The 17,083-nt window shown below is 44.8% G+C and overlaps 1 protein-coding gene across 8 annotated transcripts; it reads right to left on the bottom strand.

Annotated features, from left to right (window-relative positions):
• Positions 1-1,328: 1,328 nt before the first annotated feature.
• On the bottom strand, positions 1,329-15,389 carry rnf44 (ring finger protein 44). 8 transcript variants are annotated; one of them, XM_056439598.1, is made up of 12 exons: positions 14,762-15,389; positions 14,058-14,115; positions 11,030-11,226; positions 8,282-8,495; positions 7,344-7,514; positions 5,986-6,159; positions 5,283-5,444; positions 5,075-5,190; positions 3,573-3,660; positions 3,016-3,137; positions 2,838-2,937; positions 1,329-2,294 (listed from the first exon to the last, which is right to left on the bottom strand). In XM_056439598.1, the coding sequence occupies exons 3-12, from the start codon at positions 11,134-11,136 to the stop codon at positions 2,232-2,234; spliced, it is 1,317 nt and encodes a 438-aa protein (XP_056295573.1). In that variant the 5' UTR covers positions 11,137-11,226; positions 14,058-14,115; positions 14,762-15,389; the 3' UTR covers positions 1,329-2,231. The 8 variants fall into 8 exon arrangements, with proteins under 8 accessions (XP_056295573.1, XP_056295575.1, XP_056295576.1 ...); XM_056439600.1 differs by having other exon boundaries at positions 14,784-15,389; XM_056439601.1 differs by lacking the exons at positions 14,058-14,115; positions 14,762-15,389 and adding exons at positions 12,376-12,489; positions 13,226-13,602.
• Positions 15,390-17,083: the final 1,694 nt, after the last annotated feature.

The raw sequence follows: 17,083 nt of genomic DNA, 5'->3' as shown, positions 1-17,083 counted from the left end.
CCAACTAAACTGAATATTATAATCGATTACATTAAATTATTTGTGGTGCGAGGAAAGAAATAAAACAAAACGACCACCACTAAATAAAATCAAGATATACTTTTCATGGCGACCTTTCCATTAGAAATGGACTGTTCTCCTTTAAGTTTATATACCGAGAGGCCCTGAGTGAGTTCTATTTTTTTCCTTCTTTTTAACTTACAATATATGGCAGCGGGAAAAAAAGAAGATATGTACACGTAGGTTAAATTCTCAAAGCTGTGGGGTTATAACTCATTCAATGGCTTCTTTTTTTCTCTCTTGAAGGTGGAACACACACACGAAAGAAAGGACAACATCCCTTTACACCTACAAGCAAAAAGGTCACACCTGCCGGTTAGTGCTTAGTGGGGCAGTTAGGAGATGAGTGAATTCAAGGAATCCACTTGTTGCTTTTTTTACCCGAAAAAAAACGCATCCCGTGTTATTTTGCGTGAAGTCGAAGCCGACAGAGCGTCCGCGCCGCCGAACATCGGCTCCGGGGTGGAGGGACAGCGGCTTTTAGACATTCTTCTGTCTTCAGACGTTTTCTCAAAGCTTTCACGCGGACTCCAAACATAAAGTTGCTCGTCTTCGTCACAGAGACACGCGAGCTGACGAAGACGCTAGAACTCAGACATCACGACAACGTGTTCGTGCTCTCACCGCTTCCTTCAACGCATTTCTTTCTAGAAGATAAAACAAATATATCAACATTTTCTTTTCTTCTTCTGCTTTTGTTTCTTCTTTTTTGTCCTACAGCATACTTTAAAAAAACCAAAGTGGAAATGACAAAGTGTTTTCAGGAGTAGTAATAATAGTTTTGTGCTTGTCGGGGTCGTACGAAGGCAGATCTGAAATCTTGGACCAGGAGGCTATAATCTGGATCTTGGCTCAAAATTTCCTTAAAAAAAAAAAGAAAAGGAGGTGGGGGGGGAACAAAAGTTCATTTAAAACTCGCCTCTCGCTGCACATATTGCTGTCTGCACGGAGTGTTATGGCATCGGCCTCCGGACGAAGGGGGGGGGCACGTGCTTCCTTCACAGCGCTCTCAGAAACAGCGAGCGTTTATTTTTTCTTCTTTTTTTTCGCTCATCAGTCTCTCCATTTTTTCTTAATTTTGGTGGCAACGCTCGATTAAAATATTGCTCGTCTGAATCAACAGTTCATGCAAAAAAAGAAATCCCAGCATGCTGCCGTGGATCCAGTGGTTACACAATGCATTGGCTCCGCCCACAGGACACGCATACACACTATATGTACACACACATACACACTCGCCAGAGGAACAATGCTGACCGTGTGGGGGGTGTAGCACTTGTGCAGTTATGCCAGATGACCTCAAAAAAAAAAGAAGATGCGGTCCATTAATCCGCGACTGTTTTTTTTTTTTTTAACAGCTCCGTGTTTCGGAGAGGATGGTCGGGTCGGGGGTCAAAAGAGACCCCGGAGTCACGTGTCCCCCCCCCCCCCATCACTCGCAGTCCATAAAACTAAATGGGGCGTAGCGGAATCTTCATCCGCTCTTCAACCACAGCAAGTCAGTCACAAGAGAATTAGCAAAAAAATCAAAAAAACAAATTTTAAAAAAGGGTCAAACTGTTAAAAGGATCAATACATTATTGCAGAACATACATTATTAACAAAGTCACATTGCCCGACATCTACACAAACATGCATCTATGATGGCCGGGCGTCGCCCCCCCCCCCCATGTCCTCCTATTATTTTTCTGCTAATTGCACAAAAGGTGTCCAGCCTCTCGTCCTCCTCCTCTTCCTCCTCCGACTCACCGCCTCCAATGCAGGACTTTCCCTCTTTTCAATGAACCCCACGACCAAATCCACACGGAAAAAAACCCTAAAATGAAACCCTGTAAACAAAAGCAGCAAATAATGCATTGTAGGGGGAAATCTTTGGAATCTGCAACGAGGGGGGGGGGGGGGGGCAGCAGAGAAAGAACTGGCCGGTGCTCCCAGAACTCTGGCTATAGGCTGCGGTAGGCAGTGGGTTTCATGAGACGTGGACGGCGATGCACAGCAGAGGTCCGACGGGCCCTGGAGAACCGTCCTGGGACGGGCCCGCTGTGGTGGAAGGGGCAGGAGTGGTGGGGGGGGCAGCTGGAGGACGTTGTGGTGGACGCAGGTCAGGTGGCAGGTGGCCCCAGAGTTTCTGGGTAATGTGCAGCTTTCCAGCTCAGCACTCGAGAGACGTCTCACTCCGCCTCCCGCTGGACCTCAGAGGCGTCGGCTCGGCAGATGGGACACGTGCGATTGGTCTGGAAGTGTAAACATTAAAAATGAATGCACACTACTGTTCAACAGTTTGGGGTCACTTAGAAACTTCCTTATTTTTAAATGAAGATAACATTAACTGAATCCTAAATACTCTCTCTCCATAGTTAATGTGTAGATGACTATTCTCTGGCGTTAGTGAAGTCTCTACAGAGGTGTGTAGAGGCCCATCTCCAGGGTTCTAGTGGTACATTGTGTTATCGCCTTAGAAGACTAGCGGAGGGGTAGAAAACCCTTTTGATGTGAGCGCAGCTGAAAACAGTTATGCTGTCGAGAGAAGCTATAAAACTGGCCTTCCTTTGAGAACAAGAAGAACTACATTAATATTTACTATAAAAATCATTATTTATAACCTCCTCAACGTCTGGAGTAGATTTTATATTCATTTTATTTTCATTTGATAAATATAAAAGTGAGTTTTCATGGACAACACCAAACCTTTGATTGGTAGTGTACGTACAGATATTAATGTAAAACTATGAGAACACGATGTCATATTTGAATGATCAAACCTGTCGTGAACTCACCTTCAACCATTTGTCCACACACTTGGCGTGGAACTCGTGGTTACACGGTAAAACACGAAGTAGCTGCCGGCACTCGAAGTCACTAAAGCACACGACACACCTGGGGAGGAGACGGAAAGGAGTTATGAACAGGTGAGGAAGAGGAAGAGGAGGCAGCCGATCGGACCACAAGGCTTACAGCGTCTGCTCAGAGAGACGATTCTCAGAGTTGAATCTGTAGGACGGAAGTTGCTCGATGTCGGCTTTAGAGAGTCCTCGAGGTTTAGCTTCCCCCAACCGCTCCGCCAGGTTCAGCAACGCCTGCACGGACAAGATGTGGGGGGGGGGTGTAAAAGCCATGCCGTGGAGACAGCATCGAGTAAAAACGTGTTTTAAAAAAGAGGGAAAATGCTCCTTAAATATGATTTGTGCTATTTATAGCTTTGAGAATGCATAAATTAAAATGAATAACTTTATTGTAACACTAGGTCAGAATTCCAATTTTTTGCATTTCATCAGATGAAATCTTACGTGAAATAAGTCGGCCTTAAAATACAATATTATTGTTTTGCCTGGGCTACATTACATTAATATTTCAGTCAATGCAGTGGAGCATCGATATGAATCTATATAATCTAAAGAAAAAGGAACTCATCGACTTAAATCGGGGAATTAAATCTACACTAAAAGGTGCAAAGATAAAGACTAAAATAGAGCAGTAGTGTCTAAAACAATGGCGGCCAGAAGGGAACTCGCCTCATAGTTCTCCATCTCCACGTCGTCCACGTCCAGGTCCAGGCTGATGGCCGGGCCCACGGCCGTCGGAGGCACAGGAAGCATCGAGCTGAGGAGAGAGGAGCACGGCGTGCACCGCGTTAACACGACTTCAGCGCCCCGTGGAGCTCTGAGGGGGAACCGGGCCGTGGAGCCCTGAGGGGGAACGGGGCCGTGGAGCTCTGAGGGGGAACCGGGCCGTGGAGCCCTGAGGGGGAACCGGGCCGTGGAGCTCTGAGGGGGAACCGGGCCGTGGAGCTCTGAGGGGGAACGGGGCCGTGGAGCCCTGAGGGGGAACGGGGCCGTGGAGCTCTGAGGGGGAACCGGGCCGTGGAGCTCTGAGGGGGAACCGGGCCGTGGAGCCCTGAGGGGGAACCGGGCCGTGGAGCTCTGAGGGGGAACCTGGCCGTGGAGCCCTGAGGGGGAACCGGGCCGTGGAGCCCTGAGGGGGAACGGGGCCGTGGAGCTATGAGGGGGAACCGGGCCGTGGAGCCCTGAGGGGGAACCGGGCCGTGGAGCCCTGAGGGGGAACCGGGCCGTGGAGCTCTGAGGGGGAATGGGGCCATGGAGCTCTGAGAGGGAACCGGGCCGTGGAGCTCTGAGGGGGAACCGGGCCGTGGAGCTCTGAGGGGGAACCGGGCCGTGGAGCTCTGAGGGGGAACCGGGCCGTGGAGCCCTGAGGGGGAACCGGGCCGTGGAGCCCTGAGGGGGAACGGGGCCGTGGAGCTCTGAGGGGGAACCGGGCCGTGGAGCTCTGAGGGGGAACCGGGCCGTGGAGCCCTGAGGGGGAACCGGGCCGTGGAGCTCTGAGGGGGAACCGGGCCGACCCCCGGGCTGAAGAGGAGAGGCGCAGTAACCAGGATGTAAAGTATTCAGTGGGGTAGTCGACTGCTGAGGCCACTTCTTAGTTTACATGCAAGTAAATAACCACAAGATTAAAACTTCACAAACGGGGTTAATTAATTAATAATAATAATAATAATTATAATGACACTCAAGCACAGGGGAGTCAAACTCATTATCACCGAGGGTCACATCCACATATAAATATATAAACTACTTAAACATGTTGTTAAATAACTCTTTGCATTTGTTTATTTGAGTGTAGAAATATTGTACACAAGAGAATTCCTCTAATATTATAACGTAAATCCATTTAATTTGAAACCTTCAAAATAAAAGCACGGGATATTTTTCTTCAATTTCTTTAAGAAAGGTGATCAGCTGCTGTCAGGCTGCACAACACACTGCATACATCCCCAACACACTTACACACTCAACACTTCAACCTGGACACTTTAACCTGCTGACTATTCACTTTAATCACTATCTTGTATATACATATATTTTGTATTCCTCTTTATATTTAATATTGTTATTGTATCTTTTATTAATGCTCTAATGTGCACCCGCTGCTGTGCACCTGCAATTTCCTCACTGTGGGACTAATAAAGGAATATCTAATCTAATCTCATCGTACTTACAGGAAGTACGGCAGGAAGCCTGGGTAGTAGGACGGAGGGGGGGGAGGAGGGGGGAGCGGCTGCTGCAACCGGTATCTCTGTCCGCTCACTCTCCGGGGCAGCATGTGGGGATATGGCTGAGGGGGAAACACGCAGAGACGCAAGAGTGAGACTCGGACACAGGTGGAGTCGACACAAAGGTGAGAACAGGACCTCCGGAGGGTCTCACCACGCCAAAGGGAAGCTCCTGGTGCAGAGGCTCTTGAGGAAGATACTGCAGCGGCAGAGGAGGAGGCAGCGCTGGTGGGCGATGGGCTGGAGGGTAAGAGAAGGTCCCCAACGGGTGCTGGTCCCCCCGAAGGTCAACTTCATTGTCTACCCTCTGTAGAGGCTGGGGGGGGGCAGACTTTTAGACACAACACACGCACAATAGAAACGTCCTTATTTTTCAAAACAATGAAGATAACATGAATGAATCATGACTCTCTACATGGTTAATGTGTACATGACTGTTCTCTGGTGTTTAATGAAGTCTCTACAGAGGTGTGTAGAGGCCCATCTCCAGGGTTCTCGTGGTACATTGTGTTATAGCCTTAGAAGACTAGCGGAGGGGTAGAAAACCCTTAAAACCCTTTTTATGTGAGTGCAGCTGAAAACAGTTATGCTGCTGAGAGAAGCTATAAAACTGGCCTTCCTTTGAGCCACAAGAAGAACTACATTAATATTTACAATAAAAATCATTATTTATAACCTCGTCAACGTCTTGACTAGATTTTATATTCATTTGATGAATAAAGGTGAGAGTTTTCATGGCAAACACCAAATTTTTCTGGGTGACCCTAAACTTCTGAACTGTAGTGCATGTATGCAAATAAATGAAACACAGGTCACATGTCACTTGACCTGTGTGTTCATCGCCGTGGACCGCTCACCATGCGTGGGTGCTGAGGCTGTAAAGGGACGAACTGGCTCAACGGAGTAAGGTGCGGCGGCGGCGGCGGCGGGACCGAGGGGGGCGGGTGCAATACAAAATGTTCGCTGGAGATCAGCGGTGGGAAGGCTTGGTAAGACACGGGCATGTGCTGCATGGTACACGCCTGGATGAGCTGCACACGGAGAGAGAACACAGGGGCACACAGATATTTAAATAAATACACAGATTTAAATGAATACAGATATTTGTCCCCTTCATTTTATGGATGTTGTAGTGGCCATTTATCCTTAGAAATCAAATAAAACTATAAATTAAATGGCCACTGACGCACCGCGGGGGGTTTCGGAGTTGACGCAGCCAAAAATAAAGTAATGTCCATTTTGGTACGTTATGATTGTGATAATTTATTTCCTAAACAAACAAAAAGAAAACAACAAAACGCTGACACTTCCTCTCTTTGCTGATGCTGGTAAAAAAAAACATCGGCCACCCAGGTGCATGCTGGTCCTGTGCCTCCCCCCCTCTACATATAACCACAGGTGCCCAGTGTTACCCAATCAGTGAACCCTAAAACTAAATACATTTAAAACAACAATCACAATGAACTAAACTAAAACTAACATAAGAAGTTGGCTCTTCTAACAAATCAAAATATAACCTAAACTAGAATGGGCACTCGGTAGAGCGCATACCTTCGCATATCACAAGATTGGGCATTGAATTATGAACATTTTGGCATTATTTGCATGCCAATTGGATAGAAATTGACCGCGCTATGGTAAAAAGAAGATGTTGACCTTTTCATGACCTTGACCATGACCTTTGACCCGATCGATCCCAAAATCTAATCAAATGGTCCCCGGATAATAACCAATCATCCCACCAAATTTCATGCGATTCGGTTTAATGCTTTTTTACTTATGCGAATAACACGCATACAAATAAATAAATACACGGCGATCAATGCGAAGGTAATAAGCAATGAATAAACAATATTGCTTTACAAATACAAAATAAATAGCTCCAACCGATGTTATAATCTAAATTACACTTAAATAAAGCAAATGTGCTCCTTACATAAGGCCATGATAATGAAAGCATGTTATAAGCATGTAGTGATGCGTGACATTAAAAACACCACAGCACCTAAGCACTGGCACAAGACCAAATATTATTTCACGACACATTATAATTATGTTTAATGTAGCGTCACAGTTTCTAATGTAAATATTAAACCCCTTTAACCCTGCACAGCAACACCAGCAGACACGTGTTAGTCATGAACGGCGACGGCGTGCATGGCGGCTATGGCGTGCTACACGGACATGTTTCTGGGCTCTTCCTTTTCAAACTCACAGGAGGAGGAAGGCAGCAGAGCAGAGAGAGCTGTCCGCTGAACATTACCGAGCATGCTGGGAGCTGCTGAGCGCCGCACCCCGGGAGGGGCGGCCCGCCGGCGTGGATGGGGAAGCCGTGGGTCGTCACCGTGGTGACGGTGTACGATATCGGAACGGATCCCGGGTGCATCTTTAGGAAGAAAGAAATGGGGGGGGGGGACTTATGTTGACCAATATATTTACAGGACATGTTATAAGCATGTTATAAGCATGTCGGGAACTGAAGCCATGACCTTTCCATGACTTTAAACCAAAATAAACCAAATTTACAGAACCAAACATTTTGTATACACGAGTATAAACCTTTAATGAATGAGACAATAGTGTGATTAAAAGAATAAATATACATGTGTATTCCTTTAATCAAACAGCGTAAATTAACTTATGAATATAAAAAATGTACATGACTTTTTCAAAACTTTAATGATTTTTTTCCTTCGAGAACTTTTCCAGGCCTGGAAATATATATATTTTTTAATTTCTTTACTTTTCCAGGGTTTCTATGACCGCGTGTACTATTACACAACACCCTGCATTTATCATTGTAATAAATACGTGTGTTCAGGGTTGGAACATGTAAATATTTTTTATGGGGGCATTTAAAAAGAAATTGGGGGCACTTTTTAAACTTTGTTCAAAAATACTAAATATACTTATAGCATATGAGCAATTGTCATGAAAATGGCATTAATACGACTAATAGGCAGTAGTCTAAGAATAGATTCTGGACCGGGTCATATAGGCGACGATGTTTTTGACAAGTTCATTAAATTATCATAATTATTAGAGGAAGTCACGGGGGCATTGTTTGCCTCTCCTCATCATATCAGGGGCAACACGATATTTCACAAGGGCAGTTGTGCCCTCTTCCCTGGTGTATTGCTGTGGTTCAGCTACCTGGTCGTGTAGATCCACCATGATGGGGCTCTGCGGGGGCAGGTGGAGCATGCGAGGCGGTGTGCTGGTGCGGTCGTACTGTCTGGACTCATCTAAAGGGACCGGCTGGTGGTGCTGGGCGAACAGCAGGTGGTGGAAGTTCTCATCCTGGATCAGAGGCAGCGCCGCCGCCGCCGGCCGGTCGCGTCTCCCCCACTGGCGCCTCACTGGTGGGCTGAGGAAACACATCCCATACAGTGAGACCAGTGAGACGAGGGTAGTGCTATACAAGTGTAGTGCACGTAATTGACCATTTATTACCAGCACACTCTTAATAAACACCGTTTATATGTTTTAGATTGGATATTCCTTTATTAGTCCCACAGAGGGGAAACTGCAGGGTCAGAGCAGCAGGTGCACATTAGAGCAGCAGTAAAAGATAAAAATACAACATTAAATATACAGAGGAATACAACATATATACATGGTAGTAATTAAAGTGCATCGTCAGCAGGATGAAGTGTTGAGTGTGTTTAGGTGTTTTAGTTTACTATTTTTATCCTTTGGAATCTGAAAGAACTTTGAGGAAACGAGCAAGTCATACTTTTGAGTTTTAATTTGTCTATGTTGATTTAAATGAGTCGGTGTTTTGCTGCTAAACATGTTTAAGTGTGTATACATGTGTATATAAATGTGTGTATGTATGTATAAATGTGTATATAAATGTGTTTAAATGTGTGTGTAAATGTGTATATAAATGCGTGTGTAAATGTGTATATAAATGTGTTTAAATGTGTATATAAATGTGTGTATAAATGTGTGTGTAAATGTGTATATAAACGTGTGTGTAAATGTGTATATAAATGTGTTTAAATGTGTGTGTAAATGTGTATATAAATGTGTATAAATGGGTGTTTAAATGTGTGTGTAAATGTGTTTAAATGTGTGTGTAAATGTGTGTATAAATGTGTTTAAATGCGTGTGTAAATGTGTATATAAATGAGTTTAAATGTGTGTGTAAATGTGTATATAAATGTGTTTAAATGTGTGTGTAAATGTGTATAAATGGGTGAACGCTGCCTCGTACATCTAAAATCAAACACGGTGCACATTTCTCATATTATTGGAATAACAATTTAAAGCCACAGTAAAAAGGGGCTTTACTTCCTGAGGAAGGGCAGCAGTCCAAATTTGTTGGGAGTTTATTCTCGATTCACATCTATAAAAAAAACCTCAGAAAGTCGAGCATTCTGGAGCAGAATCAAACACTTCTTTCTCCTCCTGGTCCGAAGTGGACCAGGAGGAGACGCGTTTGTCTCCGTGGTATTCGATGAGCTCGCTGTGAGGTGCCCGATAATGCTCCGGACTCGTTTGATATACCTTCTGCACGTCCCTCTTTTTGAGTTTACTTTTGATTCATTTATCTGGTTGATGAACATGTTTTTTTTAGGGCTGTGAAACGATTAACATTTTTAATCGGATTAATCACAGGTTTTTGTGGATTAATCATGATTAATCACATATTACCGATATTCTCGGTATATTTTGTGAGAACATAGAGATTTATGACAAAAGACGGATATATACATTTATACATTCTTCTATACAATGGTGCTGCAACTCAGCAGTTATTTAGCAGTTTTCTTCCATATGGAACATTAATACATCTTCATCCTAAACAGAATGTTTAACCCTCCTGTTACCTTTCGGGTCAATTTGACCCCATTCAATGTTTAATGTCGGTGTTCTTTGGGGTCAATTTGACCCCAGGCTGTTTTTCACTGTGTCAAACATATCAGAAATATCAACTTTTTTATTTATTTAAAGGGCTATTTAGGTAGTCAACAAACAAACATAAAGTACCTCACACTTAAAATTGGGAAGCAATATTAATTCTAATAATTTTCTGGAGGTTTTAATTGCTGGGGTCAAATTGACCCCGAGGGTAAAATATGTTAGTAAATGTAAAGGTAACAGGAGGTTAAACAGAGCATTTTTCTCTTGTTTGTCAACCATTAACTCCACCATGATACAATCTAAAGGCCTCTAGTCTTCCTCTAGCAGCTGCTGAGGCAAACTGACTGTGTGGGTTTTCTTCATGAACTGGGCCGTGATGAAAGGGACGGCGGGGACACCGCTGCAAAGCTGAAACCTCACCGGCCCGGACAGGTGGACAGGTGACTTTTTTTTTTGCTCGGTCCCGATGCGCGCGCACGGAGCTCTGTGGCGCGTGAGACGGAGATCGATAAGTGTTAACGCAACGCGAAGAGACAGAAATGACATGCTGCTGTGGAGATACGATCAACAACAGACGTTTAGTTTCATAAAAGAACAAAGACGTGCTCTAGAGAACATGTCAGGGGGCGGGCCAATCTCTTTAATGTCATGCGATCTACCGACACTACGCCGCGATCGACTGGCAGGTCGCGATCGACGTGTTGAGACCCTGATCTACAGGAAGTAGAAGTCGTAACAAGGTTTCCGGAGGTGAACCTGCGGAAGGATCATTACCGATGAACAGACCGTCTGCATGAGAGCGGACAGAGTTCAGATTGAAGTGGTGGATTGGAAGCTCATTTTGCAAGTGACTTTTTTTTCGTCCCGACGACCAACAACAGACGGATTGGAAGCTCATTCTGCGCATGCGTTAAATGCGTAAAAAAATAAATAACTAGTTAAACCTGTAATTGAATTAACGCGTTATTTTTCACAGCACTAGTTTTTTTGTCTGTATGGAACACACAAAACGAGTATCCCAGACAATCCTACCTTCTCCTGAGCTGCACCGGGATGTTGCACGGCTCTGCGAGGAACCTCCGGGGGTCTAAGGGGGCTGTTGGTGGCAGCCTAGTTACTGCTACTTCCCATGGTCGCATTGGTGACGGCGTGCAGACGGGTCACACTCTGGGAACGGGAGCGGAGCGGCGAGGGCGCTCGGACCGGGCCTCTGATGTGGCGTCTTAACCCTGCAAACACACAACGACAACATCACAACCAGCTTCAAGATGCCAGGGAAACATTGAGGTCACATCTTTACACACTGTATAAAACCATACAGACGTTCAGGCCTGGTTCCCCCCGATGGGATTAGATGCGCCCCTGGAACTGATTTATACCATTATGTGCAAATAAAATGGGGGTTAAAATAATAAATGGGTCCTTTGAGGAGCACTCAAGGTATCTGGACCACATATTGGTGACAGCTCTACTTTACACTTTAGGTTTAATCTCAAACAATCCAATAGTACATTAAATTATAATATAGTTATATTAATTATAGTTAAACTGGGTTAAATGTAAAAAGTAGATCTGGATTGTTTGTGGAGTCACATTTTACAGGAGCAGCTGCTTTTTTTAAGGTAAAATGTGGATTTCAACGTCTTATATTTTATTAGTGGTCTAAATTGAAATAACTGTAGGCACATTCAAAGTGATATCGAGCTCTTTATGACAGCGGGTTTTTAAAGTTTTTTTTTTTTACACCTGCTTTATTAATTTACTTGAAAACAATCTTTATTTTTTATAATACACAAATTATATAAAAGACAAATAAAAAACATGGTGTCGAACTAAAGTGATCAATATTTGGGCCTTTTGAACCCAATTCAATGCAATTTTGAACAGAAAGTCACATGCGTCAGTTCAGTTGTTCAAATCCCATATTTAAATTTGTTTTAGGGTTTGACAGAGTACACATGCACCGCGCGACAATTGGCAATGTTAAAAAGTGAATATCGATATATATTGTTTAAACCGGCTTCATTAATTTACTTGAAAACATCACTGCATTTTAGAAAAACACCAATTATAAAAGACAAATAAAAAAGGATGATGTCAAATAAACCTTTTGAATATAAAATGAATGGAATTTCTAGTGAGTTCAGTTTAAATCCCAGTTACATTTATAATTTTAGGGTATGACAAAGAGAACACAATTGGCAATGGTAGAAAGTGGATATCGATATATATTGTTTAAACCTGCTTCATTAATTTACTTGAAAACGTCACTACATTTTAGAAAAACACAAATTATAAAAGAAAGAAAAAAGGATGATGTCGAAAAGTTAATGCAATTTCGAGTCAGTTTAGTTTAGTTATATAAATCCCATAGTTACATGTTTTATTTTAAGCTGTGCCAAAGAGTCCTCGTGCACCGACACGTCCCTCCGGTGTGTGCACCGTGCACGCGCCGGTGTAACGCCGCGGGTCGTCGGGGTAAAGAGGGGTCGCTGCAGCCCGGAACACAAACAGGAGAGCCATGTGCTCCGGAGACAAAGCAACAACAAAGAGGATAACCCGACCTGCGCCGCGGGGGGGCCTCTTCCCCCGTTACACCGCGGATCACACACCGCCGCGGACACACGCGCCCGGTGTCACGGTGACAGTCGGTTCGGTACCGCCCGGATAATCAACGGGTGAACACAAGGAGCGAAGCTAACTTTAGCGCGGCTATGCTAACGCTTTGTCCCGAGAGCAGCGAGACTCGCCCGGCTGCAGACGCCTCGAGAACACGGTACTAAAACACATTTTGGGGACACGTGCACGGTCCCCGGTGCACGTTAACGTGAGACGACCCCCCCCACACACACACACACACACACACACACACACACAGAGCAGCTTTGTGTGCACAGGTTTGACGTGAGGCCACGTGAGTCGGGCAACAACAGACCGGAGCTTACTTTATTCTGCTGGTCTCGACGAGAAGAGCCGAGGTGGGAGGAGTTCCAGCCCTCCGGTTCTCCTCTCACCGAACCCCGGTATAAAACCACCGCGAGCTGACTGTCAACCGACTGTTGTTGTTGTTGTTTTCTTTCCCAGCCGACCGCTTGTTTGTGTTTAGCCGCCGTTAGCTCGCTAACGCTCGTTAAGCTAGCACGCGCATCCGGAGCCGCTGCATGTACACAATCACGGTTCTTTTCTCCCAGAAAACCCGCGAAAACTTCCATGAATGGCGGCGTTTACCTGCGCAGGTGAGCCCGCGTTACACATGTGGGAGGAAGACGGCTACACGACGACGGCGGACATTTCTTGGCGCGTGTGCTCCTTGAATGCATTGTTATGACTAAGCCACGCCCTCCTGTCGGGGCCGACCAATCACAGCGCAGCTGGCGGACGTCAAGACGGTCTGAGCTACAATGTATCAAAACAAGCCCGTTCGCGTTGTGACGTGGAGCTTCACAACAAAGAGGTCACGGGGTCACCCGACAGACCATAATACACACGTCCTTCACCCAGTCGACCCCATGTCAGACTGACCGGACCTACAGCCTCCGAGCGCAGAGGAGTTATAGTATTTAAAGGTGTTATCTATAACTGCTTCTACTTTTATTTCTATTTCATACATTGATGTTTTATTGTTATAGAGTAAACTACATTAACACGCTTGCATGGATGCATTAGTATTAATGATCCAGAGACATCCAGCACCATTAATATTTAATAACAAATATCACTTTAACTCACACTCCTTGTCTACAGCACACTCGTGTGTGCACTTTTATTTTAAAACATTGTAAATATAATGTTTATTATTTATAATTATTGCACTATGTTGACTGTTGATTGTTGTTGGTGTTAGACACAAGAAGAATTTGACTTGGCGGCTGGTGTGTATGCCGATTCTGATTAATGGGGCCATGAGTATACTTTTACTTTGAAATGCACTATTGTGCATATACTTTGACTTGTGATGTATTTATTTTTAGTGAGGTATATAGTTAAATAAATTATGTAATACTATACAAAATGTTGTCCACAGGTCAAAATGAGGAACGTACTATTTAATTTTACTGACCTGAAAAGCTGTTGAGGATTTCTCAACTTAAGCATCTCTCTTGTGGCAACCTGTCTCACTTCAAAAACAGAGAAAACAGAAAAGTGATCAATTTAGCAATTTTAAGCATTTTTTTATAATGAGATATGATATGCAGCCCAATGAAAACACTACGCGTCTCTTTTGAGCGTGAGCCTTTGAAAAGTCTAAACATGTTGGTCTGAAACTTTACTGGAGGCCACACTGTCCGGTACCCAGACGGTTATGTAATATTCCACTTGCATGATCAAGTGAGAAACACACTTCATCATCCATACTGTATATATATATATATATATATATATACGAGTGTTTGTATTCCAGCTGCAACATACTTGATGTGATGCTTCAGTTGAACCCTGCCCAGCTGTAGTGGGCTGAATAAGCTGCATATCAGGCCCTTTATCTGCACTAAGAGTTCATGTCCTCGCATGGTGTGAATGCCCCAGTGCAAAGCACGTGAACGCATCACCGAGTGTTCACCTCACCCAGAGCCGTGCAAGGACAGCGCCACTGACTGCATGTAAACATCACACCATCGCACTAGAGCAGCTAAACAAGGAGGGGCTGGAGCTCCAGCCGGGATGACCGCTCCTAAAGCCCGTAACCCTCCCCGGTAAACACGCCCTGTGCAGCTCACCAACGCCACCGGGCCACCGGGCCACCGGGAGGAGCGACGCAGTTACCTGGTTGTTCATGTGCACACACCTCATGGCCGACGCTCCCCTCGGAACGTCCACATCCCGTCAGGCTGCGCGCTGCGTCCCGCGGTCAGCTGTTCCGGTGTGGTGGAACATTCCGGTGGATTTCTCCACTGGCGTCCCAAGAAAAGGTGTTCGCCGTCAGCCTGTCGTTTCACCAGCGCGCGCTCGTGTGCACGTGGAGCGGGTTTAAGGTTTCGTGACGCGAGAGATTCCTTCCGTCGTCGCCACTTGTTGGTGTTGGAGACGTTAATCCGGTCCCAGGGCTGCTTTGAGTGCCTCCCGGTCCCGGTTACACCCCCCCATGTCTGCGCGTTTCAGGAGCGGAGAGCGCGAGCGGCGCCGCCATGTTTACCGTAATGCACAGACAGGAGGCGCACCGGTCCGGCCAGGAGATCCAGCGCCACCTTGTGGACAGAGTTATTAGGCCAGAGTAGTTGTAAAAAATTAATGGGACAAAAAAAGAGTCGTTAGGCCTATTTTAGGAGGGCTTCAGCTGTAAATCCAGGTAGTTACAAGTTACAGAATGTGTCTGTATATATAATATAATACATCGGTAGTTAACGAGTGTTACCTGCTTATATTTAGCTTTACGTGAGCTTTAAATGAAAGGGAAGAGTTAGAAACTGTCTCCAGTGAGCGAGAGTGAACAAGTCAATTCGAAATATAAGAAATAACTATCGACATCTCTCTATTCTTTGCATATATGTATATTATTATTGTATTATGTTCCATTGAATGGTATATTTGAGACTTAACTATCTCAGTGATAGTCCCCCCCCCACAAAAAAAGCCCTTTGGGGCTTTGCAGTAGTATTATTATTATGGAGTTTATTTTATACCGACAGAGCCATTAGTGAGCATCATTCCCCTAGTAGTGATGAGTGATGACCTAAAACATGATTTTAACCCATGCTTCACATTATTAATGGAGACTTTTGATTTATTCACATTTGTTTGATTAGTAATTTTTTCACATTTTGGCATTCAAACTATCCAGTATAAAAAAGTTTTTAAAACACACACAAATAGATACACAAGTATTCCCCAAAAAAGTCATAAAGACAAATATCCTCAGTCGTAAATAAGTGCATCATAAGTCAACAGAAATAATGTTCCAGTATTATTGGCACAATATAACTATACAGTTATTGGCATGTGGCGTTCTCATCAAATAAATATGTTTCTTCATCGATGACCCGGTGTGCGTCATTATTTATCGATACATCATTCCATCACGCTGTTCATGTGGAACGCCCTGACCCTCCCTCAGAGGATCAGTTAATCAAGTTAGATTGAGTTTGTTATGTTTCTGTTTACTGGAACTGCTCCGGTGACGTTGCCATCTAGTTATACAACTGCAGGTGCAGCGTGTGAACCATAAACCAAAGTCTAATTGGTTTAGAATCAGATGAGACCAGACTGACGTCGCTCATGAGGATGTGAGTGAGAATATTCTGGATTATATACGTCTTTGTAGTTGTGATGTTGATCCTCACACACACTTCTACTTCTGACTAAAGACACATGACATGTCAGGTCAACACATCAACTTTGATAATTACCTCCGGGTTCAAATGTAATGTTGCGCAATACTTTGGTTCCCATCGGCCTCCGTTGTTCTGTGCTCAGCGCTAGCTGTGAAGCGCTCGCATGCTAACACATTAAAGTAAGACGGGGAATTTGGCGAACGCCATATTGTCGTGGTGAACATGCTAACGTTAGCATTTAGCTCAAAGAGCTGCGAGCGTCGTGACTCGGTGGTTAAATCATGTAAATCCACTTTTCAATTGTCTCTCTCAAGGGCAGCTGATTTATTTTATAACTTCACTTTGACGACTTTAAAATGACACTGGGAAATGTTTTCTGTCGGGGGGGGGTTAATGAATGAATGCAGTGTGTAGAGGAGAAGGTTCTCCTTTGTGTAAGAGCCTTTAATTAGGAGGGCAGACAGAGGGGGGGGGGGGCTCATTAGGGGCGCACATGGACCGCCGGGTCCACTGATTGGTTCCGATGAGGCGTGTTTTCAGAATCACACACACACACAGAAAGGTCCCGCCCCCTGGTTCTGCCGACCCGTCATGGCATGCTGCCACATGGTGACGGGCCGGCCCACGATGGCGTGAGACGCTCGCCGTTCCTCTCATGGCTGGAACAACCGGAACGCAGTCACAGCCAACAGGCGGACGTTTCTGTTGATCTGCTCCGTTTCCCTTCAGTTCAACTCTCTCCACCAGGTTTACTGCCGCCGTGTATTTCTGGCCCGCGTTAATCATTCATGTTTACAACCGGCAGGCAGTAACCGCA

Source organism: Pseudoliparis swirei, chromosome 19 (genome assembly GCF_029220125.1).
Source record: "Pseudoliparis swirei isolate HS2019 ecotype Mariana Trench chromosome 19, NWPU_hadal_v1, whole genome shotgun sequence".
Taxonomy (NCBI): Eukaryota; Metazoa; Chordata; class Actinopteri; order Perciformes; family Liparidae; genus Pseudoliparis; species Pseudoliparis swirei.
The sequence above is the reverse complement of the archived record's forward strand: the minus strand, read 5'-3'. Positions and strand labels throughout refer to the sequence as shown.